Source organism: Nyctereutes procyonoides, unplaced genomic scaffold (assembly GCF_905146905.1).
Source record: "Nyctereutes procyonoides isolate TBG_1078 unplaced genomic scaffold, NYPRO_anot_genome, whole genome shotgun sequence".
Lineage (NCBI taxonomy): Eukaryota > Metazoa > Chordata > Mammalia > Carnivora > Canidae > Nyctereutes > Nyctereutes procyonoides.
The window spans coordinates 49,972,938-49,997,137 of record NW_026575133.1 but is presented as its reverse complement, the minus strand read 5'-3'; the positions used below and the strand labels follow the sequence as shown (position 1 = coordinate 49,997,137).

The 24,200-nt window shown below is 57.5% G+C and overlaps 2 protein-coding genes across 6 annotated transcripts; both read left to right on the top strand.

Moving 5' to 3' along the window:
- Positions 1-39: 39 nt before the first annotated feature.
- On the top strand, positions 40-17,600 carry HR (HR lysine demethylase and nuclear receptor corepressor). 4 transcript variants are annotated; one of them, XM_055346254.1, is made up of 20 exons: positions 40-112; positions 1,380-2,030; positions 3,044-3,833; positions 5,270-5,420; positions 5,500-5,687; positions 7,098-7,262; positions 8,092-8,181; positions 8,364-8,479; positions 9,671-9,752; positions 10,143-10,306; positions 10,424-10,660; positions 10,857-11,022; positions 11,210-11,279; positions 11,481-11,611; positions 11,738-11,857; positions 11,960-12,075; positions 14,030-14,194; positions 14,619-14,747; positions 14,902-14,984; positions 16,669-17,600. In XM_055346254.1, the coding sequence occupies exons 2-19, from the start codon at positions 1,419-1,421 to the stop codon at positions 14,962-14,964; spliced, it is 3,555 nt and encodes a 1,184-aa protein (XP_055202229.1). In that variant the 5' UTR covers positions 40-112; positions 1,380-1,418; the 3' UTR covers positions 14,965-14,984; positions 16,669-17,600. The 4 variants fall into 4 exon arrangements, 3 of the variants coding, with proteins under 3 accessions (XP_055202229.1, XP_055202228.1, XP_055202230.1); XM_055346253.1 differs by lacking the exon at positions 16,669-17,600 and having other exon boundaries at positions 14,902-16,155; XR_008667108.1 differs by lacking the exons at positions 14,619-14,747; positions 14,902-14,984; positions 16,669-17,600 and adding an exon at positions 12,206-12,358 and having other exon boundaries at positions 14,030-14,105.
- A 73-nt stretch (positions 17,601-17,673) lies between these two features.
- Positions 17,674-23,047, top strand: NUDT18 (nudix hydrolase 18). 2 transcript variants are annotated; one of them, XM_055346257.1, is made up of 3 exons: positions 17,674-20,725; positions 21,625-21,817; positions 22,063-23,047. In XM_055346257.1, the coding sequence occupies exons 1-3, from the start codon at positions 20,564-20,566 to the stop codon at positions 22,656-22,658; spliced, it is 951 nt and encodes a 316-aa protein (XP_055202232.1). In that variant the 5' UTR covers positions 17,674-20,563; the 3' UTR covers positions 22,659-23,047. The 2 variants fall into 2 exon arrangements, with proteins under 2 accessions (XP_055202232.1, XP_055202231.1); XM_055346256.1 differs by having other exon boundaries at positions 21,604-21,817.
- The last annotated feature ends 1,153 nt before the right edge of the window (positions 23,048-24,200 follow it).

Genomic DNA, 24,200 nt, shown 5'->3' with positions numbered 1-24,200 from the left:
CGTCCTCGCCCGCCGGCCGGGAGGCCCCGGAGCCGGCCCATGGGGAGCGGGCGCCCGGCCCCGGCCCCCACGCCCGCCGCCGCCCGCGCCGCGCCCGGCCCGCCGAGCCCAGGTAAGCGCCCAAGGGGCCGGGGCGGCCCGCCTGCCGCCTGCCGCCTGCCGCCTGCCGCCTGCCGCGCTCGCCGCGCCCTCCCCGGCCGTCCGCACGCGGCGAGGGCGTTCCCTGCGCTTGTCCGCGCGGGGCCGCGGGGCCGCAGCCCGGGTGCTCGACGGACTGCACCGCGACGGCGCGGCGGCCCCAGAAACCAGAGCGACCTCTGTTAGCGGCCCCGGGGCTGCCGCCCCTCTCCCCCTCCCCTGGGGCTTCCTCCGGCGGCCGAGGGGGCCCGCGCTGGGAGGGCGCCGTGGCTCCGGGGCCACCTGTCACCCTGGTCCCTTGCGCGCACGTTCAATTTTCCCTCCTTTGCCTCTCTCTGGGGCCCAGCCCGCTTTCCCCGCCTCCTTCCCTCCCTCTGCCAGGCTGCGGCTACCAGCGGCCGCCAGCGGCCCTGGCACTGCCTGCTGGACCGGAGCAGCTTGACCTGTCCCAGCTGAGGCCTCTTAATCCCCCTCTCCTGTGCTGGCTCTCTCCTTCCCTTGGGGGCCGTGGTGGCCCCCAGCAGTTGTCCCGGGACTCTGCTTCAGAAGCCAAGAAACTGTAGAGAGCTGGGAAGAGGCACCCTGGGGACTGCCCAAGTGTAGGGAGAGACCCCCTGCCTGGCAGCTCTCCCCAGTGACTCCAGCCCTCCCTGCCTGCGCTTCCCACCTCTACAAGCTTGAGTGGCAAGCAGCGACCCCAGCCCCACAGACGGGAGTGTGGAAGGAAGCCTCTGAGACTGCCAGTTCCCAAGCCCTATTTTACACAAGGGTGCTCGAGGCCCGGAGGAGGGATGTGACTTGCCCAAGGTCACATAGCAGATGCTGAGTCAGGGCCAGGATCCAGCCTTTTGGCCCCTAGTGAAGTACCTTAAACTCACCTCATTTTTTGGGTTCTTGCCCCTTGCCCTTCCCCATGGCTCGTGACCAGGGTCCAGGCTTAGCAATGCAAGGCCGTGTCATCCTAGAAATGGTGGTCTCCGCTGAGGGGCTCTGGCCCAGGTGGGTTGTCAAGTCCTAGTCGTTTGGGGGAAGGGGTGACCTCCCCACGCTTGAGCATCCCATCTAGGCAGGTCCTTCGAGTTGCATGTGGGCAGGCATCGTAGAGCCTAGCTGTAGGCTGACACTTGCCTTACTGGTTTGAGCTGCCTTGGTGCTGCCAGGGCGGTGCCTACTTGGTACCGGGTGGTAGGGTGCTTGGGGCGCGTGCTTAAGACGCTCATGGTTTGTTGGTTGTGCTCCAGGGACCCCCTCTGGGAGAGCCCCATGAGGGCAGGAGAGTGATGGAAAGTACGCCCAGCTTCCTGAAGGACACCCCAGCCTGGGAGAAGACAGCCCCTGAGAATGGCATCGTGGGACAGGAACCGGATACTCTGCCTCGAGACGGCCTGCGCCGTGGGGCACTGTGCCTGGGAGAGCCTGCTCCCTTCTGGAGGGGTGTCCTAAGCACCCCAGACTCCTGGCTTCCCCCAGGCTTTCCCCAGAGCCCCAAGGACACGCTCCCGCTGGTGGAGGGAGAAGGCCCCCGCAATGGGGGAAGGAAGGCCAGCTGGCTGGGCAGCAAGGAGGGGCTGCGCTGGAAGGAGGCGATGCTTACTCACCCACTGGCACTCTGTGGCTCAGCGTGTCCGCCTCGCTATGGCCCCCTGATTCCTGAGCACAGTGGTGGCCATCCCAAGAGTGACCCTGTGGCCTTCCGGCCCTTGCACTGCCCCTTCCTTCTGGAGACCAAGATCCTTGAGCAATCTCCCTTCTGGGTGCCTACCTGCTTGCCACCCTACCTGGTGTCCAGCCTGCCCCCAGAGCGTCCGTGTGACTGGCCCCTGGCCCCACACCCTTGGGTGTACTCAGGGGAGCAGCCCAAAGTGCCCTCTGCCTTCGGCTTAGGCAGCAAGGTGAGTGTTGGTGCAGAGAGGGCACCTGGGGCCTCGGCCATGCAAGGTAGCTCAGGGACCCCTGAGCAGCCCTGCCAGGGTCATACCACTCTGCTCTTCCACTCTCACCAAAAGATAAGACAGCACCTGAGGAGAGGAGCCTGTCAGCTCAGACACAGTCAACCCCAAGCAATTCCTCCTCTGAGTGATTCCATTTCACTGAGCCTTCCCTGCCTTTGGGCCATTTCAGGGATTGACTCACTCATTGTCCACCCAGAACAAGGCCCTGGGAACTGTGGCCTCGGAATATGCCATCTCATCCTGGGGTCGGGGGCTTTGGTGAGAGCAGACAAGGCCCTCTGTCTGGGAATGGGATGCACAGGTGTCCAAATGGCCTGTGTCTACGGCACACACACCCCTCCCCCGCAGGCAACCCACCTCCATGCCCAGGAACAAGATGTTTTTTTAAAAGATTTTATTTATTTACTCTTGAGAAACACACACACACAGAGAGAGAGAGAGAGAGAGAGAGAGAGAGAGAGAGGCAGAGACACAGGCAGAGGGAGAAGCAGTCTCCACGCAGGGAGCCCGACGTGGGACTCGATCCCGGGTCTCCAGGATCACACCCTGGGCTGAAGGCGGCGCTAAACTGCTCAGCCACCTGGGCTGCCCCCAAGAATAAGATTTAAAATATTTTAAGAGCAGCCTGATGCTGGACATCAAACAATCTGAATAGATCCTCAGAGGCCCTTCTGTGGTGGCAAGCACGAAGCCTTTAGTTGCTGGGTTTGTGCGAAGGTCTGAGAAACCCCGGGGAGGGACCCTGGAATAGCCAGGGCAGTGCGGCCGGCGGGGGGTGGGGGGTGGGGGGGGACACTTAGGGAGAACCACCTACAAACCAGTATTGAGTTCTTCAGTGTTTTTACTACCCTTAAGGCCACACAGGCACACACCTGCTGGTTGTGGGTTCTGCTCGTCCTTTGAAGCATTAGGATCAAAATCAGCACTAGCTCTACCCCTTCTCCTCTCTTTAGGGCTTCTACCACAAGGATCCAAGCATTCTCAGGCTGGCAAAGGAGCCATTGGCAACTGCGGAACCTGGCTTGTTAGGCTTAGCCCCCGGTGGGCATTTCCAGAGAACTGGGGAAGTGGAACGTCCTTCATTCCACCAGAGAGATGGAGAGGCAGGAGTGGGCAGGCATCAGAATCTTTGCCCATTTCTCCTGGGACATCCAGACGCTGTTCCCCGGACCCCCTGGCCCACTTGTCCCCCGGGCCTGGTTCATACTCTTGGCAACGTCTGGGCTGTACCAGGGGATGGGAGCCTCAGGAACCAGCTGGGGCCATCAGCCACATCAAGGTGCCCCTGTCCTGGGCCTCCGACTACCCAGGTGGGCTGTTGCTCATCTCACCCACGTGCTAGAGATGGAGGTCTTAGCCCCTGTGGGCAGTGCCAGGAGGGCCCGGATGGGGGCACCATCGGGCCCAGTGAATCCATCGAGGAAGCAAATAAGGCCTCTGGTCCCAGGGCCTGCCCACCCAGCCACCACACCAAGCTAAAGAAGACATGGCTCACACGACACTCTGAGCAGTTTGGGTGTCCAGGTGGCTGCCCTGGGGAGGAGGAGAGCCCATCTGCCCAGCCGCATGCCCTCAAGAGGGCAAGCAGCCCTGAGGCCCAGGAAGCAGGTGGAAGCCCAGCTGCCAAGCGCCCGCCCGACCCTTTCCCGGGGAGCACAGGGCAGGGGGCCAGAGCCTGGCAGGAGATGTTGGACTCATCATTTGGGAACCAGACGGAGGCGGAACAGCGTGATGACCACAGAGGTAAGGGTGCGGGGCAGCCCCACCTGGGAGGGGTCGGCCAGGACTGGGGCTTTACAGGGAAGTGGATCATTAGGCCCTTTATGAGTGGATCACATAAGTTGTCCAGTTTCCCAACCGGGTGTGATGGTTCTCTGGGAGTTCCTTAGCATCTACAGGCCAGAGCCTTCCAGCAAGTGGCTTCTTATTTCCATCTGCCTCCTTCCAAGCTGCGATGTGTCGGTGGCAGTGTAACAACACAGTTCAGAGCATGGGCTCTGGAGTCAGAGTGCCTGGGTCCTGACTTTGCTGCCTGGTGCTTTGTGACCTTGAGCTAGTTACTTCACCTCTCTGGGCTTCAGTTTCTTCATCTATAAAATGGGGATAAAGATGGCATCCACCTCATAAAGACTGCTGCAAGATGAAATGGTCTAATTCACATAAAGGGCTTTGAAGAATTCCTGGCACTTTAGTGAGCAAGCACTCAGTAAACATTCATCTGTGTGATTGTGCCACACCTGGGGCGGTCTGAGGGACTGGCCCTCCTGAAGGACCCTTGGTGCTGCCCCAGGAGCAAACAACTACTCCCTTGGCCCGCCGGATCACGGAAACTCAGTTTGGACTCCACCAGCAGTAGGACTTGGGGCACCTCCTGGACCGTCTGTCATGCTGTGCTCTTCACGGAGGGTTCCAGCACAGCAGGCCCCAGTCTCAGCTCTTCAGGATCACTTCAGTTTCTTGGCGTCCTGGACCACTGGGCCTGGATTGGAGCTCTCAGTGGCTTCACCCAAACACCCCTGCACCTGGCATGGGTCTGTTGGAGCTCTCACAGGCCTCTGCCGGGGGCGGGGGGAAGCTGTTGGCCCCTCTCCCTTCTTGGGTTACTGCACCTGTGGCCTATGTTGAAACTCTCCGGCCTTCTCACCTTTTGGCACCCTCCGTCCCATGCCAGGATTGTCTCCTCTTGTTGACATGAGGCCAGAGGTCTCACTAAGCCCATTGCGGAGCTATCCAAAGTCTGCACTGACCGAGGGACGCCTGGCTGGCTCCGTCCCTGAAGCATGTGACTCTTGATCTCAGGGACATGAGTTCAAGCCCCATGTTGGGGCATAGAGCTTACTTAAAAAAAAAAAAAAAAAGATGTAACCAAGTCTACAGTGACTGGATCTTGCACTTGGGGACTTGGGGCAGGATAATCATCCCAGCTGCTCCAATCTTGCACAGCAGACCCCTCCTCTGGGCCGTCAGGCCGGGTCAGGACATTCCTAGGCTCCCCCACCCAGCCCTTTTTGTAAAGTTTCTGACTGCCAGGTTCACTTTCACTAGCTCCCAATCAGGCTTTGTAGACCAGGACCTAGGGGCTGGGCTGGCTCTGCCTGTGGGTGGCTGGGTGCTAAGGGCCTGGGGTTCACCTAAGCTCAGGAAGCCCAGACTCCTGACCAGCTTCATTGTCTCCTCAGGACCCCAAGATGGCAGGGCCAGCATCCAGGACCTGGGGCTTCAGGATACACCTTGTTCGGCTCCCCTGGCAGGCATGCCTCAGTGCCAAAGTTGTACCCATGCAGCTGGAGAGGCAGGAGGGCTAGCCCGCCACTCCCAGCAAGTGCCGAGGTGAGCCTGTTGCCCCTGGGTGCCCCCAGCAGCCTCCCAGTCGAGGCTCCCTCGTTACCTTCTGGTGCCCTGTCTCCAGGTTGCCTCTGGGAGGGGAGCAGCAGCAGGAGGAAGACTCAGCAGCCAGCTCTGAGGAGGGAGGAGGGTCCGGCCCTGAGGCTGGGCTCAGCAAGGGCCTTGCCAAGCATCTGCTGAGTGGTTTGGGGGACCGACTATGCCGCCTGCTGCGGAGGGAGCGCGAAGCCCTGGCCTGGGCGCAGCGGGAAGGTGAGCAGGACCCATGGGCAGGCAGAAGCCCGGGAAGGCTGGATTCTAGGGTGACTGTCCTTTTACACAGAGCATGGGGCCTGCAGAATGTGGACCCCTCCCCCACATCAGCACCATCCATCCTGATACCAACTCAGGAGAGCTTCTGCCCTGCTTTGACCTTGTTCCTGGCTTAGGCTCCTCGTTGACATGAGTTCTGAAGTTTCTTGCCGGGGCGAGGGATGTTGGGAATGTGTGAAACTTGGTCCAGTCCAGATGCTTAAGAGTTTCTGGGTTTGTTGGGGAAATAAGACGGAGTGCCAAGTGTCTTCAAGGGCACTGGCAGGTGGGGGCCCTCTCTGCGGTTTGAGGCTTTAAGGCTCTGGGAGGCTAGTAGGGCCTGGACCCATGTGGAAAGACAGGTGGGGTGCCAGGCATACAGCGGGTCCTTCTGGCTTCAGGCTATCCCTCCTTCTCCCTCTACAACCCTGTGTGTGCTTTTGAAAATGTGTACACACACTTGCAGTAAGGTCACAACTTGATTAGGGGCCCATTGGTGGCTCTCTCCTGTCCCAGAGAGTCCAGCCCCCTCCCCCTCTCCTCAGCTGGTCTGGCCTGCCACTCCCTCAGCCTGGATTCCCAGCACTCCACATCACCCAGTGGCCCATCCTCCTCACATCACCCCAGCCCGTCCATCGCCTTGGGCCTTGGCACTCTCTGTTCCTTCTGTCTGGAATGTCCTTCTGTTCCCTTTCTCCCTGATGAATGAACACTTACTCATCACTTGGGGCCCATTTGTGGAGCTGCCCCATGATCCCCACCCTTGCTCGTCCTTCTAGCCTGTTCTGCTGTAGCATCCACCCTGTGGTGCCATGATCATTGCCATGGCCATGGGACATGTCTCCCCTCTTGGAAGGTGAGCTCTGGGAGGCAGCTCTGAGCCCTGACCAGCTCTGAGTCCCCAGCATTCAGCCTCACACAGGATAGGGTGATCATTGCATGAGTAAATGATCGTGTGCCCACTACTGCGGAGGGCTTAGTCAGAAATGCTGGGTGAGGGAAGGAGTGGCCTCTAAAGTTCCTTCTTTGGGTATACAGAGTCCCCCCTCAGGAGGGAGAGAGGTGGGTGAAGGAATGTGCTGGAAATGGTGTGGTTTGGTAATACAGGGCTATGGGGAAGTCCCTGGGGGCAGGACTTGGGCAGGTGAGGCCTACACTGTCCCTGGGAAGGATTTCTGGAGACAGTGCTATGGGGAAGTTCTTTACAGAGGCTGTCAAGTAAAGAGGAGTGTCTATAAGGGGCCTGTCTCCCTTCCAGGATGGCCCTGCAGTGGAAGCCGCTTCTACATCTCTCCATCCCTGCCTGGAGGTCCTCAGGAGGGCCCAGTGGCTTGAGCCTTCTCTGACCCCGTTCTCTCCTGTGGTCAACAGGCCAGGGGCCAGCCAGGACAGAGGACAACCCAGGTGTTCTACGCTGCTGTAGCCGCTGCCACCGTGGCCTCTTCAACACCCACTGGAAATGTCCCCACTGCAGCCACCGGCTGTGCGTGGCCTGTGGTCGCATGACGGGTGCTAGGAGGACCAGGGACAAAGCAGGTAGGAAAGGAACATGGGGCTGAGGGTGGGAGGGCAGAGATGGGGGCCCTCAAAAGGGCTGCTCTAAGGTTTGTGGCCATTTCGGGGCTGCCTTCACCCAAGAAAGGCTGCCTCCCCAACTCCAGCCTCAGCCACCATGGCTCAATGCCCCTTAGAGCAGACTTTTCCCTCTCCTCAGATCAGAGGGCCACGCCTGTGTCCTTGCCCACCCTTAAGAGAAGTCGAGTGCCTACTCTATGCCTCCCACTTTGCTCAGCTTGCACCTTTTTAAACCTTACAACACTGTGAGGTGGGTATTGTTGCCTCCGTTTTCCAGATAAGAAAAACTCAGAGAGGTTAAGTGACTTGTTCAGGGTCACACAGCTAGTAAATGTTGGGTCCAGGATTTAAACTCCATCAAGTCTTCCTCTTTTCATGGTTCTCAGCTTCTTCTCTTTTGGTTCCACGTGGTTGCCCAAGGGCTTAAAATTTCCCAGTGTTCCAATAGAGATAGCCAAAGAGTTGCAGGGTCAGAAACGTTGGAGAACACTGTATTCCACAAGATCATCTCAGAGTCTGGCAGTGCACATAAGCATTTTATTATTTTATTTTATTTATTTTATTTTATTTTATTTTTTATTTTATTTTTTTTTCACATAAGCATTTTAAAGGCTCTGTGTTCTGCAAGCAAAGGATCCTATGTTATTCTTGAACTCAAGTGTCCCAGAAAGCCCACTGGATTGTCAAGCCCCTTGATTTAAAGCTATCATGCCCTTGTCCCTCTTTTGTGACCTTAAGCTGTGGTTACCTTGGTTTCCTGACCTGCAGCTTCTTTCTTCCTACCCCACAGGTCCTCAGGAGGAGTCTGTGGAGGAGTGTCCCCAAGAGGCTGGGCATAGTGCCAGCTCCCTGATACTCACCCAATTCGTGTCTAGCCAGGGTGAGCCATCTTGGAGGGGTGGGGCGTGCAGAGGGCGGGGAGAGCAGGGTGGGGAGAGCAGCTTCCTGTCTGGATGCAGCTCAGCCCAGTCCCATGCCCTCCTGCTTGCTGAGGCTGAGCAGCACAGGGATGGCCTCTGTCCACACTCACTACCAAACCCTGTCTCCCCTCTCCACTCACAGCTTTGGCCGAACTGAGTACCGCCATGCACGAGGTTTGGGTCAAGTTTGACATCCGGGGGCACTGTCCCTGCCAAGCTGATGCCCGGGTGTGGGCCCCTGGGGATGGAGGCCAACAGGTAAGAAGCTGAGCGCAGGATGGGTGCTGGCACTAGCCGGTGGACCCCAAGATCGGGCAGTGTGTCTGGAAATTACTGACCTTGGCAGGGTTTCACCCCTATCTTTTGATGGGGTTAAAGGAGCTACGTAAAATCAAGCTACTTCTCACTTTTCTCCGGGGATTAGGATCCATGGATCAAGCTCTAGCACTGCCCCGCCTCAGGATCTGCTTGCTCAGAGCTCCTACCCACTCTGTGCATGTTCCAGCTTAGCACTTGCCACATCATGCTAGAGCCGCTGGCTGGCGGGTCCCATCTCTCCACTCCCCAGGCACAGGCTCCTGCAGGCGGAGTGTGGGCCCACCCTCTCCGTATGCAGGCGCTCAGGATGCATTTCACAAAGTTTTCATAAAGTTCATGCTTTTATGATAAAAATCATTCATTCAAGAAATAGTTTATTAAATTCAGTCTGTGAGGGATCCCTGGGAGGCTCAGCGGTTTGGCACCTGCCTTCGGTCCGGGGCATGATCCCGGGATCCCAGGATCGAGTCCCACATCAGACTCTCTGCATGGAGCCTGCTTCTCCCTCTGCCTGTGTCTCTGCCTCTCTCTCTGTGTCTCTCATGAATAAATAAAATCTTTAAAAAAATAATAAAATAAATAAATAAATAAATGCATTCTGTGTGCCAGACACTGGTACATACCCATGATGGAAAATACAAGCCCGTATAAGGAAGAAAACAATAGCCTATAATACCACCCTTCTTATTTTTACATATTTCTTTCCAGTTGCTTGTCTACGTATTTGTTCAGTCTGTTTTTGTAGATTTTATTTTATTTTCAAAGATTTTTATTTATTAGAGCATGAGAGGGAGATCACAAGCTGACAAGGTAGAGGGAGAAACAGATCCTGCTGAGCAGGGAACCCGACTCAGGGCTCGATCCCAGGATCTTGGGATCGTGATCTGAGCTAAAGGCAGATGCCCAGCCGACATCCACCCAGGCCCCCCTGTTTTTATATACTTTAAATCATACTGTGTGTGGAATTCTGTGAGCAACTTTTTCCCACCTAATGTTATATCACATAACATTTTGCTCCCTGTAAACACAATTTTAGAGTCTTGCTAATACTTGTGGGTTGGATTGGATTAAACTATGTTTGCCATTTTTAAATCTCTGGTTGGATTGGGGGGTGGTGGATGGGTTTAACAGAAGGAGCCGACAGAGAAAACTCCCCCCATTCCACAATCTTCTTGCAACGGGGATACCAACAGGACCAAGGACATCAAAGAGGGTAAGCAGCTCCCCTGGCCCTTGCTCAGATGGTGCAGGGGAGGCTGGTCCAGGGTTGGAGTCCCCGGGACAGATTGGAATGGCCTCAGCCATCCTGTGCCCCCATAATCTCCATCACTCTTCTCAAGTCATCCCAGAGAAAAAGAATCTAAATAAGGTGTAGGACAAGTGTCCTCACCCTCTCCAGTGAGACCCCCATGTGAGCCTCTCCTTCGGAGAGGTGGGGGAAGCTGCTGGCAGGCAGGTGGCGGGAGGTGAGCGCCTCCCGAGAGGAGCTGAGCCAGGCGATGCCAGCGAGGAGAGAGACTTGGCCAGGAGATGAGGGCCGAGCCTGTGGGCAGTGGAACCTTGAGAGAAAAGGGAAGCCCCTCACCATTTTCCTCCCTGCCAGAGACCCCGGACTCCACCGAGACCCCGGCAGAGGATCGTGCCGGCCGAGGGCCCCTACCTTGCCCCTCTCTCTGTGAACTGCTGGCCTCCACTGCTGTCAAACTCTGCTTGGGGCACGAGCGGATACACATGGCCTTTGCCCCGGTCACTCCTGCCCTGCCCAGCGTGAGCAAGGGCACAGAGGGAGGCCTGGGGGCCCGGGGACAGAGGCTGGGCTGGCCCTCCCTGTGGGGTAAGGCAGGTCCTGAGTCATCCAGCCCCTCCATCCTTCTGTCCACACAGGATGACCGCATCACCAACATCCTAGACAGCATCATCGCGCAGGTGGTGGAACGGAAGATCCAGGAGAAAGCCCTGGGGCCGGGGCTGCGGGCTGGGCCAGGCCTGCGCAAAGGCCTGGGCCTGCCCCTCTCGCCAGTGCGACCCCGGCTGCCGCCCCCCGGAGCTCTGCTGTGGCTGCAGGAGCCCAGGCCTCGGCGAGGCTTCCACCTCTTCCAGGAGCACTGGAGGCAGGGCCAGGTGAGGCTCCTTGCCTCCTGGCTCCCAGTCGTCATGGCCTTGCATACCCTCAGAGCCTCAACCCGTAGGCCCAGCCACACCCAGTCCGTCACCCAGAGTGGGCGGCAGGGTTGGTGGCCCCTACAACATGCCCCAGCCTGGCCAAGTTGGGTGCCAGTCTATTCTCCCTGCATCTGTCTTCCTTTCCTCACCACAGCCCGTGTTGGTGTCAGGGATTCAGAGGACATTGCAGGGCAGCCTGTGGGGGACAGAAGCTCTTGGGGCGCTTGGAGGCCAGGTGCAGGCGCTGACCCCCCTGGGGCCTCCCCAGCCCACCAGCCTCCGCAGTGCAACGTTCTGGGAGGGATTCTCCCGGCCTGAAAGTAAGTGTCCCTGATGGGGGGTAGTGGTTGGGAGGCTGAGCCAGGTGGCAGCAAAGCCCCATGGTGACCCTGGGGGCAGCTGGAAGCAGAGTCCTGGGCAGGAACCGGACTCTCTTGCTGCCATGGGGCCAGGGTCCTCTGGGCAAGGAGGTGCCTCTCCAGGCCAATGGCATGTCTCCTCCCCTAGTTCGCCCAAAGTCAGACGAGGGCTCCGTCCTCCTGCTGCACAGAGCTCTGGGCGACGAGGACACCAGCAGGTGTGTATGGTACCAAGGGCTGGCCCTACCTGCCTAGCCTCTGTCCAGCTCCTTGCCCTTACTTCCCCTCCTCCTTCGCCCTGCACTCCGGGATCCTCAGTGTTCCTGCTTGCCTTTGGGACTGGCCCCAGTAGCGGTGGGCTTCAAGGGGATCTGGAGCACCTGAGTTGAGCCTGCTGGGCCTGACCCCGCCCCCTCCAGGATGGAGAACCTGGCTGCCAGCCTGCCACTCCCAGAGTACTGTGCCCTCCGTGGGAAACTCAACTTGGCTTCCTACCTCCCACCTGGCCCTGCCCTGCGTCCACTGGAGCCCCAGCTGTGGGCAGCCTATGGTGAGTGCCCACTCCACTCCTGCCCAGCCCCTGATCCCATCCATTCCTATTACCTCTGGGCATATGTGTGTCTGCGCCCAAGTCCTGGAGCCGGTGACTAGCTGGTCCCTTCTCTGCCTCATGCAGGTGTGAGTCCACACCGTGGGCACCTGGGGACCAAGAACCTCTGTGTGGAGGTGACTGACCTGGTCAGTGTCCTGGTACGTGCTGAAGCCCCACTGCCTGCATGGCACCGGGCACAGAAAGGTGGGTCCTGGGCCAGAGCTGGGGTAGGGGGGTACCATCTGCAGATTCTGATGTGATGTTTGTGCCCACCCTGGGCCTTCCTAAGCTGTTTTTTGCCCACAGACTTCCTCTCAGGCCTGGACGGGGAGGGGCTCTGGTCTCCAGGCAGCCAGGTCAGCACCGTGTGGCACGTGTTCCGGGCACAGGACGCCCAGCGCATCCGCCGCTTTCTCCAGATGGTGAGGAAGGAGCTGGGAGCCCTCCCCTTCCCCTGCGCTGCCCTCGTGCTCCCTAGAAGTGGGGGCTCCCAGCCCCCCGAAGCTCTCACTGTTGTGCATACCCCATGTGCTCACTCTCCCCACCCCTCAGGTGAGCTGGACAGCCGTGGTTCACAGAGAAGGCAGATTGGGATCTTGCGAGCTGTATGGTGGGGCACACGGAAAGGGCAGGGCCTGAGGAGGGACCTAAAGCCGAAACGAGAGCAGGAGCTGTTGCAGGCTAGGCACCGTGTAAGGGCCGTGGGTACGCTATCTCAGTTCATTGTCTCAACCACCCTGCATCGCAGGCACTGCTGCTTTCCCATTTTGCAGATGAGTAAACTGAGGCTGAGTGGTAGAGCTGAGACCTGAGCTTATGGCTGTTCCCACCCCCAGGTCACTGCGCTGCTCCTCCTGGGGGCAGACAGCCTCCCTGGCATGGGCTCCTGGTAGCAGAGGGCGAAGGGAGGCTCGTCCGAGATGCCCTCCTGCTGCCCCGCTCTCCATTGCTCTACATCTTATGAGGAGGTGTCTTTGGGGTGCTAGCAAGTGAGGGCTGAGGGAGGCAGCATGGGGTAGGTAGAGGGAGAGACTGGACCCAGATAAGGGGCAGGAAAGGAGGAGATGTGGGATACGCAGGAGGCAGGAAGCTCTGGGGGGCAGGGGAGGTTGAAGGCCAGTGTTAAGATTAGGGCAGGTACAGTGGTTCCAAAATCCAGCTGAACCCTCATTGTCCCGGGAAAAAGACGTCCACCAAGTGTCACCCCTGCTAAGGCACACGTGCAGACACACAGGTGTTAACACGGCTGTCCACCGCCACCCTCCTGCCCACAGGCATGCATATGTGCGGACACACTGACAAACACAGATCTGTAGCTGCACACACAGATGCTGGAACACGCCGACAGAAGCACACCTTCACACACAGATGGCCTCCTCTAGTCTGGGTGTGGTGGCTCTAGGCAGTCTCACATGGCCAAACCTGATGATTCATGGAGAAGGTTTGAGGGGTATATTCTCACTGGGTGGCCTGGGAAACACTGATCTAGCTCCGGGATGGCCTGTGAGGGCACAAGAGCCCTGGCACCTGCGTGGGGCTGCCCTGGGGTCCGGCCTGGCTCACCAGTCTCCTCTTCCCCACGGCCCAGTCTTGGACCGCTGAGTCCTATGCCCGGGAACAATTGTTAAGGTTCTACTAAAGGGGTGGATTTGGCTGATGGCCAGGTGGATCACGATGCTGGCGTTCACCTCTGCAGGTACCCCCTGGGCATCTCCTTCTCCGGCCCCCGTGAACCCCTGTCTGCCCAAGGAGCTCCCCACTCTGGTTGGGCTGATGAAGGCTCCCCTACCCCCCATAGCCATGCCTGCTTCAGAGGCCTCAGCCTGCCAGGCCGGCCTGTACATCCCCGGGGCGTCAGAGCTTCTGTGTGGCCTATGCTGGATCTGGGATCTTAGAAGAATCTGATCGATGCTTTAGGTTGTCTCCCAGGGACATACAGCCATCTAGTCGCCTACAATTTAGCACAGAATGCAGGACGTTCAAGGGACTGCAGGTTAAGAGCTCCTGGTATAAACAGTTTATGAGTTGGGATCATGCAGGATATCTTTCTGGGGTTTTGGAGAAAGGAGCCCAGGGTCAAGGATGCAGAGACTATTCAAGGCATCTATAGCCCCAAGAAAAGTGGGGGTTTAGATCCCCAGCTTCAGAGCCCCTAATCCTGTCCTCTAAGCTCTTTCCAGCCAAAGCTCTGTTCTGCCGACCTGAGCAGCCCTTGCCCCTCACTACCTAGCCCTTTCACCCACCCCTATGACCTCCCCTGCCCGCTCCTTGAGACTTGACCACATCAGTCCTTGGCCTTTGGAAAGTCTGTGCCCCATCTTGTAGCCCTTTCCTATTTCCCCCACCTTGCTCATATTCCCCCTTTTCTTTTTTGAGGTGTGCCCGGCCGGAGCAGGCAACCTGGAGCCCGGCACCCCAGGCTGCTGCTACCTGGATTCAGGGCTGCGGCGGCGCCTGCGGGAGGAGTGGGGCGTGAACTGCTGGACCCTGCTGCAGGCCCCCGGAGAGGCCGTGCTGGTGCCTGCCGGGGCCCCCCACCAGGTGCTTCCCCCACAGGCCAGGGGCTCTGCAGTGAGCCTTGACCCATGAGGAGCAGTGGGAGCTGACATCACAGTGCCACAGTGCTCCCCTACCCACTCTGTCCTCACCCCTCCCAGGGCCCTAAGAGCGAGGCAGGTCAGGAAGTCCCATCCCACTGGAAAGAAAAAGAGAAGCTGAGCGGCCCAGGAGTCATCGAGCCCTACTGGGCTTCATGTCCTAGGATACCCACCCTGCCTGTGCCATCCCCTTGGCCTGGTTTTGGCCTTGCCCTTTGAGGTGCCTGGTGCTGGATCCAGGGCCTCTGCTCTCTGAGAGCTGGGCGGGGGTCATTATGGTATATAGACCTTAGTGACAAAAGGAGTAAGGGAAGGATGCATGAGCCCGAGTCTCCACTGACCCCCTGCCCATCTCCTCTCTGGCATAGGTACAGGGCCTGGTAAACACAGTGAGCGTCACTCAGCACTTCCTGTCCCCAGAGACCTCTGCCCTCTCTGCTCAGCTCTGCCACCAGGGACCCAGCCTGTCCCCGGACCGCCGTCTGCTTTATGCCCAGGTGGGTGTGACACTGGCCAGGAGGGTGGTTGGGGTAGTATGGCAAATCCACTCTGTGCCAAGCAAGCAGCTCACCTGGGCCTGGGAAGGGCATTCTCGGTGGGACGAGCTCAGGAATGTGATTGTAAACACCTTGTCTTCTCTCTTTCTTCTAGATGGACTGGGCGGTGTTCCAAGCAGTGAAGGTGTCTGTGGGAACATTACAGGAGGCTAAATAGGGGGATCCTGAGTATCTGGGGTAGGTTGGGGGGCAGGTAGACCAGGTGCTCAGTCCAGGCACGGCTTTAGCAGAGAATGACGCTGGGGGACTTGGGGACTTTTGAGCAATCCCTCAAGTACCATTCTGGGCACAGGCAGGCACCCTGTTCCCCACTCCAACCTCGGCCCCAAAGCCAACAACCACAGTGCCATCAAAGCTTACACCTGCCCTCGCAGGCTGGCACCTGCTCTGTCCCTGCATCCCTCTCCATGGTATCAGGCCCACATCGGGGTGAAAGACCCCCTCCGACCTCTGCTCCCCCCCCCTGCACCCAGGAGACAAACAGCTCTTCTTTGGGGTCCTCGGGAATCATTCTGGCTTAAGCAACACCTTCTGCTGCGTCATCCCCCTGCTGTCCCACCCGCTCCCAAGCTCTGCTTACACCATCCACATCTTCACTGGGCTCCCGGGTGGCCCTTCGCACTGCAGCCATGCTGAGCAAGGGGCCTCTGAAATCCTGCCCTTTTGCCAGAGAACAGTGTGCTGTGGGGAGAGGGGTGGCATCAGGAGACTGCCCAGGCTTGGCTGGAGGGAATGATACAGGCCATGCCCTGTCCCTGCTCCCTCTTCTCGCCTCCCTCGTTCATGATTTCCATTAAAGTCTGTTGTTTTGTGAATGCTGCTGGAGTGGTTGGCCCTGCTCCGGGCAGGCCACATGGACTGGGGAAGGAGGAGACACAAGGAAATGGAGTGTGTGTGGGGGGGTGGCATGATGACAGGGACCTCAGACACCCCTGCCTGCTCCTCTTCCCGGGGCCTGGATCCTTCCCTGCCACTGAGAAGCAGTTGGAACCTTCCAGGGCTCCAGAGATCCGGGAACCCCAGCCTGTACGCAAACTGCAGGCTACCCCAGCTCTCCTGTCAGACCTGACCTGGAGCTCTGGGAGTGTGGCCCAGAAGAGCTCTTGTCTAGCTGTCTGCCCTCAGTGCCCGTGGCTGGCCCCAGGCCCGCTACCCAGGGACTGGCTTGCTGCCTGTGACAGTTGACAGCCCCTCCCCACCCCCAGGGCCCTCTGGTGTGGCTCTGCTTGCTCCCCTGCCCTTGTACATCTCAGCGCCAACACGCTCCGACTCTTGTTATACTTAATTGTTCCTGCAGTGGTTTGGGGAATGTTTTTTTATGAAATAAAATTTTTTATTATAAAGTTAATATACTTTCAGAACATTTAGAAAATAGGAAAAAATCACTTTAAGCTCACCTCCACTCACCCCTAACCCAACCACTATTAGCATTTTTGGTGTATTTCCTCCTATTTTTTTCCAAGGAGCTGTTTTATACATGATTGAATCGGTATGTTTTGTACTCGGTTTCTTCCTTTTAACACTGCATTGGGGTCATTTTCTGTGTTGCTGCTACCTAACCTTCATTTTAAATGGCTGCTTGTGTTCCCTTCTGTGGCTTTGCTGTGATTCATATAACCATCCCTTGTTGAAAGGAAAAAAATCGGGTTTCTTCATTGTTTGCCGAGCTAGGTCATTTTCTTTTCTTTCTTTCTTTTTTTTTTTTTTTTTTTTTTGCTAGGTCATTTTCATATTCTCGTGGGATAGAGAAAAAAGAGGAAATCAAGGAGCTCCTATACTTTGCCACTGTTCTTATTTAACCGATCTTATTTAATCCTGTTTCATGATTTCGAGGTAGATATTATTTATTTCTATTTTACAGCAAAGGTGAGAGACCGGCTGGTGTTAAGCGAGTCACCCAAGGTCACACAGCAATTTCAGTGGCAGAACTGGGGCTGGAACCAAGCTTCCTGACTAGAGCCTCGTTTCCATTAGTCTCAGCCCTGAAGGGACTTTGCAGATGGGCTTGCTGTCCTCTCTGTCCTCCTTCAACACACTTTATAGCTGATCATGTTCCATGTGGCACCGAGTGACCCATCCCTCCCTACACGTAACCTTACATAGCTGTGCCATAGTGTCACCCCAGAACCCCAAACACAGGGTCCTTCCTGTGGGAAGGCAGAGATGGCCTGGTCACCAGGCCTTTCTCTTCTCCACAGACCCCTCTGCCCACCTCCCATCTCATGGCAGCACCCTCAAGGTCATATTAAGTTTGACTCTTGGGGGATCCCTGGATGGCTCAGCGGTTGAGCATCTGCCTTTGGCCCAGGGTGTGATCCTGGAGACCCGGGATCCAGTCCCACATCGGGTTCCCTGCATGGAGCCTGCTTCCCCCTCTGCCCGTGTCTCTGCCTGTGTCTCTGCCTCTCTCTCTCTGTCTCTCATGAGTAAATAGATGAGATCCTTAAAAAAAAAAAAAAAAAGTCTGACTCTTGCAAACAGCGGGTGGACTAAATGTTCCAGGACTGGCCCTGGGCAGGAAGAGCCAGTCCGGGTGGGAGCTGACACTGAGATGACTGGGGGCCACCTGGTGGCATTCTTGTTCGTGGAGGCTCGCCTGTCTCATCTTGGGCCCAGCACTGCCCTTGGGGCTTCTGCTTCTCCCAGCACCCCACTCTCCGCCTTCTGCTCTGGCCCCTCTCACTGGCCCACGTGTCACCCAAGTATGACTCTTGGGGCTAGAAGTGACTCTGGCATGTGGGTAACCAGTGCTGACTTTTTCTTTTTCCTTATAAAGTACGTTTTTAGACTTTTGATTCTGAAATGATTTTAAATTTACCGTCGAGTCACAAGTATAGTACAGAAAGTTCCTGATTACCCTTGCTCCAGCTTCCTCTCATGTTAACATCTAACACAAACAGACACAGTGATCAAAACAAGAAATCCTTGTCTATACTATTAACCAAGCAACAGAGTTTACTGGGATTTCACCAGTTTTCCACTAATTCCTTTATCTGTTTCCAGATAGGATCCACCTATGTCTGCATCTTACAGATGACCTAGAGGGTCCATGTGGCTTCCCCAAGGCCATCCAGCATGCTGGGGGCAGGGCACAGGCTAAGCCAAACCTCCCCCACCCTGTACCTTGGGCTACTGCCCTCTTCACCCTCCTACTTTGCAAAGGGATGGCGTTTGTTGCTCTGTAAAGGCCTCTGGAAGCACAGACGCCCTTGCCCCACCCTGCCTGCCCATCCCTGGCCCTGTTTCCAAGGTTGTCTACATTGCCTTCCTGCACATGTGCTCACACGCATGTCCATCCACGTGCTCTGAAATGGCTGCTTCAGGCTTTGCTCCCATGGGTGCTGCGAGTGCTATACTATGGATCTCCCAAGTGTGGCCACTCTTGCCCACCATGCTGCGTAGCCACCCCCACCAGCTGGTGCTCTACCTTCTCTGGGAATGCAAGAGGCAGAGCATACTTGAACGGAGAACTTTCTTTGTCTCTGGTTCTGAGGGCTTCTCCCTTAGCCCCCTACCTCCCTCCACCTTTCCTGTGGGTCTGAGGGCCTCTGCTGTCTCAGTCTGGTGTGTTTGGTCTTCCACCCAATGCCTTGAGAAGGTCTGCTTTCTCCTTTTCCCTCAGCACTCCCGGAAGGGCTGGGTACACTGCCTCAAGGGTCCTCTGCCTCGTGTGTTCCTCACCACAGGGGTCATTAGGTCCACTTAACAGGGGAGGAGTGCTTTTCCCAGTGATAATGGGAGCGTGGAGCCGTGGTTTGCTGCAGTCTGCTCTTCCAGGCAGTCTGGTGTTTATCTTAGGCTGCCTCTGAGGCTCTCAGAGCCCTGCCAGACATGACCTCATTCTCTCTCAAATCATCCCTGGGAGGCAGAAAGGAGTCTGGGACCAACCAACGCTATCCCCACTTCACAGATGTGAAAAAGGACGTGTAGATACATACACACAGCAAATATGTTGACAAGTTGCTTTGTGGTCCCTGAGGCCTGATTCTCAGCCCCATGAGTCCCAGTGTTTGGGAGGAGAGAGGCCTTGGATAGGGCTGGTGGCAGCAGTGTTCACCAAGTGCCTCAAATGCTTGAGGGTCCAGCAGGGATGCCCCCCCACCTAACCCAGGGCCCTACCCCCAGGGAACTTGCAGTCAATGCCCTATGTGAGAGGCGCCTAAGGAGGTCGGGCTGGTATGGCTGGAATTCCTGAGACTACAGCTCTGTGGTGGTCCTGTAGGCATATTTCATGACAGTGGGCCTTTGTGTGGCGGCAACAAGTGCTGTGGCCAGGAGGGCTCACCCTGAGGGCTGGGCTGCCTGGTCATGATGACCTGTACAACAGTCTACAGAGCTCCTCCCAGGACGGTTCACCTCCCTGACAACCCTGTGGAAGAAGGGCTATTATGAGCCTACTCTACAGATGAGGAAACTAAGACCCACGACTCATCCAGGGGCACAGGGCCAGCCAGTGAGCTGCGGCTGGACATCTGGTTCCAAGTCCAGTGCTTTATCAGCACGTTCCCAAAAGGAAGCTGGCAGGAGGGAAAGGGGAGACCTAACTGGGGATGAGGAGCTCCGATTCGGCTGTCTTCATAGTTTCACTCCAGCTGGCCCTGCCTTCCTGTCCTAAGAGTAGGTTAAAGGAAGCTCTGAGGAGGAAAGGTCAGTCTGGGAGAGAAGTAGGAACTCGCCAAAACAACCCACACCCTGCTCTCAGAGCGCCAGCCCACCAGGCCTTGTGAGCTCGGTGTGCCGGGAACAAAGCCGAAGGAGCAGGACCTGGTCCCTGCCCTCCCAGGGCTCTCAGTCTGCAGTGGAGAGGGCCGGAAAACTGCGTGGGACATGCAGCGGGCAAGGGGCCAGGACACCGATGAAGGTTGGGCTGGCTGATTACAGGCCCTCTTTCTGCCCCAAACCCCCTCCTCCCACCGCCAACCACACCTTGACCACCCCAGCCCGGCTCCCTCCCTCCTCTGAGCACCTGTCACACCTCTTGCCCAAACCAATCATTTAGCACTTGGCTTATAACCCTTGAGGGACTTTTCATTATATGTCTATGTCCACCTCCCCAGGGTCAGAATCCCCTCCAAGGCAGGAGCTAATGCTCCCCCTGCCGTGGAGACACGCGGGACATTTTTAGTGAAGAAATAAGGTTATCTGGGAAGTGATCAATTTGGGCAACGCCACGGTAGGCAGGCGTATGAACGGTGGGTCCCAGCCGCGGCCCCCTCCCCCACCCTCCGGCCTCCGTGACGTCATCTGGCTTGTTGTGACGTCACCATCGCCGGCTCCTGTGGCGCTCCGCAGCCCGCAGGCTGGATGACGTCATCGTCGGAACCCGCGCCGACAAGTGCTTGCTGGAGGAGTTAGGCTGGCGACTGGAGATGCGCGGAGGGAGGCGAGGGGTAACTGATAGAGACGCAGAAGCCCGGCGGCGGCGCCCAGCGCCCAGCGCCCAGAGCCCAGCGCCCAGCGCCCAGGCCCGGCTCCCGCCCGCGTCCCAGCCCCGCTCCAGGCCCGGGTCCTACCCGGCTCCTAGCGGGCTCCCGGGCCGGCCCCGCCCCGCGATGACCGACGCGAGCCAGCCAATCCGCGCAGGCCGCGGTGACGCCTAGCCAATCAGCGGGCAGGGCTCCTCGGGCGCTTCCGCGTTCGCGAGCGCCGGGCCCGGGTCGGCAGGGGGAGGGGGCGAGGGCTCCCGACCGCAGCCTCGCCGGCGTCCCGCCCTGCTCGCTGCGGCCGCTCTCCGTCCGCCGGCCCCGGGGGACCCGATGGCCTCGGAGGGCCTGGCGAGGGTGCTGGCGGCGGTGCTGGGGGGCCAGGGGGTGAGCGTGCACGGCTATGATTCGGAGCCGGCCGGGGAGCCCCCGGCGCCGGTGCGGCTGCGGAAGAACGTCTGCTACGTGGTGCTGGCCGTGTTCCTCAACGAGCAGGTGAGCGCAGCCAGCCCCGGTGGGGACGGAGGACCTCCCGGCAGGAGCCACCGCTTCCTAGTGCGTGGTGCTCCCCAGTTTTGCAAAGCACTCTCACTCACACTTGCATCCGAGCCTTGAGCCTTGTGCGGCCCAGCCCTGAGCTGATCCCTCTACACAGAAGAGGAATCTGAGGCCCGGAGCCTGTTTCTTCCCTCCCAGTAGGCCTCAGTGTCTCGAGAGGAGGCCTGCCTTATTCCTCTTCTTTCCCCAGAATCGAGCACAGTGCCTGCCCCTAGTGTGCTCAAAGATGTGCCCAGTGCCTCAGAGACCTCCTCTGGGTCCCATGAACAGTAATGGCATGACCTGCACTTGTACCCTGGCCTCCTGTCCCACTGTGCGCTGCTCTTTTCTGCCGATCCTTGTACAAGTTGCTGCCACGACAGCTAGAAGGGGCCAGGGCCATAGGTAGGAGTTGTATGGGCTTGGGGGGTGGGTATTTCAAAGCCTAGGCCCCAGTGGGAGGCCCTGCCACAAGCAGTTCGTAAATCACCAGGGGAGATGAGAGATCTACAGAGACCCATGGCATATAGACAGGAATCAGTGCAGGACACATGGCAAAGCTCCCGGTGGGGCCTAATCCCCAGCCCCTGAAACAGCTCCCAGGAATCTTCACCCCTTTCCAAAACAGAAGTCTGAATGCAAAGAAGGGTAAATTGCAGACAGCTGCAGGCCCCCAGGCACACAAGGGCCAGTCCCCTGGAGAGCTCAACGGTTTGAGGTGTGCACCAGTAAGGGGGTGTTGGGTGGCTGTGTTTGAGATAGGATCTCACCCCCGGGGCAAGGGCAGGTTTGCAGCGGAGCTGTGGTGGGGGTGAGGATCCTCTCTCTCCCCTCAGGATGAGGTTCTACTGATCCAGGAGGCCAAGAAAGAGTGCCGTGGATCATGGTACCTACCCGCGGGGAGAATGGAGCCTGGGGAGACCATCGTGGAGGCCCTGCAGCGGGAGGTGAAGGAGGAGGCCGGGCTGTACTGTGAGCCCCTGACATTGCTTTCTGTGGAGGAGCGGGGCCCATCCTGGATCCGCTTTGTGTTCCTCGCTCAAGCCACAGGTATGGCCCACCTGGTGGCAGTGTTTGGCAGGGGGCAGTTGACACCTTTCCCCTCAGCTTGTCCTCTGGTGCGATGAGCCTCTATTCTGTCCAGGACAAGCCTGGCATCTCCAGATCCCAGCCCCCACCAATCCCATTACCCTGGGTCAGGGTTAGGATCCTTGGGTGACCATTTACTCTGCCGGACCCAGGACTTCTCTCAACAGAGACCCTTTCTCCCACCCCATCCTCGACATCTCCTCCAGGTGGAATTCTCAAGACTTCCAAGGAGGCAGATGCAGAGTCCCTGCAGGCTGGCTGGTACCCACGAAGCTCCCTGCCCACCCCGCTGCGAGCCCAGGACATTCTGCACCTGGTAGAGCTAGCTGCCCGGTACCGCCAGCAAGCCAGGCACCCTCTTCTTCTGCCCCAGGAGCTTCCCTGCAGTCTGGTCTGCCAGCGACTCGTGGCCACTTTTACCAATGTCCAGACAGTGTGGGTGCTGGTGGGCACAGAGGGGATGCCTCACTTGCCCATCACTGCCTGTGGCTTCAGTCCCATGGAGCAAAGGGGTGGCATCAAGATGGCCATCCTGCGGCTGCTACAGGAATGTCTGACCCTGCACCATTTGGCAGTGGAGACCAAGGGGTTGCTTGGACTGCAGCACCTGGGCAAGGACCACGCAGATGGCATCTGCTTGAATGTGCTGGTGACCGTGGCTTTTCGGAACCCAGGCATGCAGAGTGAGCCCCCAAAAGTTCGGGGTGAGAACTTTTTTTGGTGGAAGGTGATGGAGGAAGACCTACAAAGCCAGCTCTTACAGAGGCTTCAGGAATCATCGGTCGTCCCAGTCAACAGATAGGAAGGTGCCATCGTGGTGCAAGGAGCCGGGCACCTGTGCCCTACCCCCTACCGTGGCTCTGCCTTCCTGAGGGAGGCAGGAGGTTGGCAGTCAGAAGTCTTGTTGCATTGGGAGCAGGTGATTCTCCTAGTTCTCAGGGTAATTTCCTTTTCTGTGGAACAGGTCCCTACGCTGCACCAAAAGGACAGTGACTTTAACCAAACAAGGAGTTCAGAGCTCAAGGATCTAATTACTCTGTGGGCATGATGAGGGCACTACTCCCTAAGGGGAGGAGAGAACTTTCTGAACCTGAGATGGCATCTACTTATCATTTTCCATGCTCCCCTCAGTAAAGGCCTACATCCGGGTTCCAGGTTCTTAGGCACTTAGAACACAGACTGGGTGCGGGGTGGGGGTGGGAATGGGGGGGTCATTCCAAGGGAGTGGGCCCCTTGCTGAGTAAATAGGTGGTACTTGCTTTGCCTTCTTGCCTAAATGTGTCTGTGGGGAGGAAGTGAGCAGGAAGCAGGGGACTGCATCAAGAAGGAAGCTCCTCCCTTGGCCCACCACACCCTCCCAGCTCTTCCCAGACAGCAAGTGACCGGGGTGGGCATGCTTCCTGCCATCCACCATAGCCTCTGTGGCCCACTGGGGCTCTCCTTCTCTTGCCTGCCTGTGTCCACATCCTCTCCAGGATTTGGGCAATGAGAACACTGGGAGCTTCAGGTGGGTGAGGAGCCGTAAAGTAAAAGCCAGTCCCACCTCTTTTCCCCTGCTCCTTCCCTGCATCACTCTGCGGGCCACCAGCTTCTTGCCCCTGCCTTTCTACAACTCCAGCCGGAGCCAGACCGAAACCCTTTATTCATTTCTCCTGAGCCCAGCGGAATCATGATAAAAAGTATTATTATTTTTTTTAAAAAAAGAACTTTACTAAAATTTAAGGGAAAAGTCATAGGAAGTAAACAAAGAAGATTTATCGTGTGCTACTCACTGCATGTAATACAGATTTCTGGTTCTGAGCAAAAGAACACTTGATTAGACCTTCCTTCTGAGGTAGCTGCACTCCAACACTGATGGACCAGGATAAGGGCCCCCCATCCCATCCTCTCTTGGCTGCCATCTTGTCTTTCTGGCCTTAGGCTGTGGTAGGAATCCTCTTGTCCCCTCTGAGGACAAACATCTCCCACATGATGGAATCAAACCCTTTCACGTTGGTTCACCTCTCAGTGTCTGAGGGACCCACCAGTCCATGTCAAAGGGCAGTCTTTGCTCCCACTTTATTTAGCCTGGAGTAGTTTTCAACCCTGCCCAATAGAATCACCTGGAGAGCTTGAAAAACAACTTGGGACCCATCCCCCAGAGGCACTGATTCCACAGGGATTATAAAAAGCAAATCAGGTGATTCTGACATACTGAGGTAAGAGCCACTCATCAGCCCTAAGTTTTCAACTTGCTCCGTCCTGGAGTTCTCTCAGCTACCTTCCTGAGAGCATCCCCACACACATGCACCTAAGGACGAGCTTTTTAAAAATAGGAGGCCCACTACAGCATTCGTACAGCCCA

Bases quoted from the DNA above. Each gene is read 5' to 3' on its own strand.
- HR (XM_055346254.1), top strand. From the start codon at position 1,419: ATGGAAAGTACGCCCAGCTTCCTGAAGGACACCCCAGCCTGGGAGAAG. The intron at 7,263-8,091 runs GTAGGAAAGGAA...CCTACCCCACAG, and splicing joins GAGGACCAGGGACAAAGCAG to GTCCTCAGGAGGAGTCTGTG. The intron at 11,858-11,959 runs GTGGGTCCTGGG...TTTTGCCCACAG, and splicing joins ATGGCACCGGGCACAGAAAG to ACTTCCTCTCAGGCCTGGAC.
- NUDT18 (XM_055346256.1), top strand. From the start codon at position 20,564: ATGGCCTCGGAGGGCCTGGCGAGGGTGCTGGCGGCGGTGCTGGGGGGC. The intron at 20,726-21,603 runs GTGAGCGCAGCC...CTCTCCCCTCAG, and splicing joins CCGTGTTCCTCAACGAGCAG to GATGAGGTTCTACTGATCCA. The intron at 21,818-22,062 runs GTATGGCCCACC...CATCTCCTCCAG, and splicing joins GTTCCTCGCTCAAGCCACAG to GTGGAATTCTCAAGACTTCC.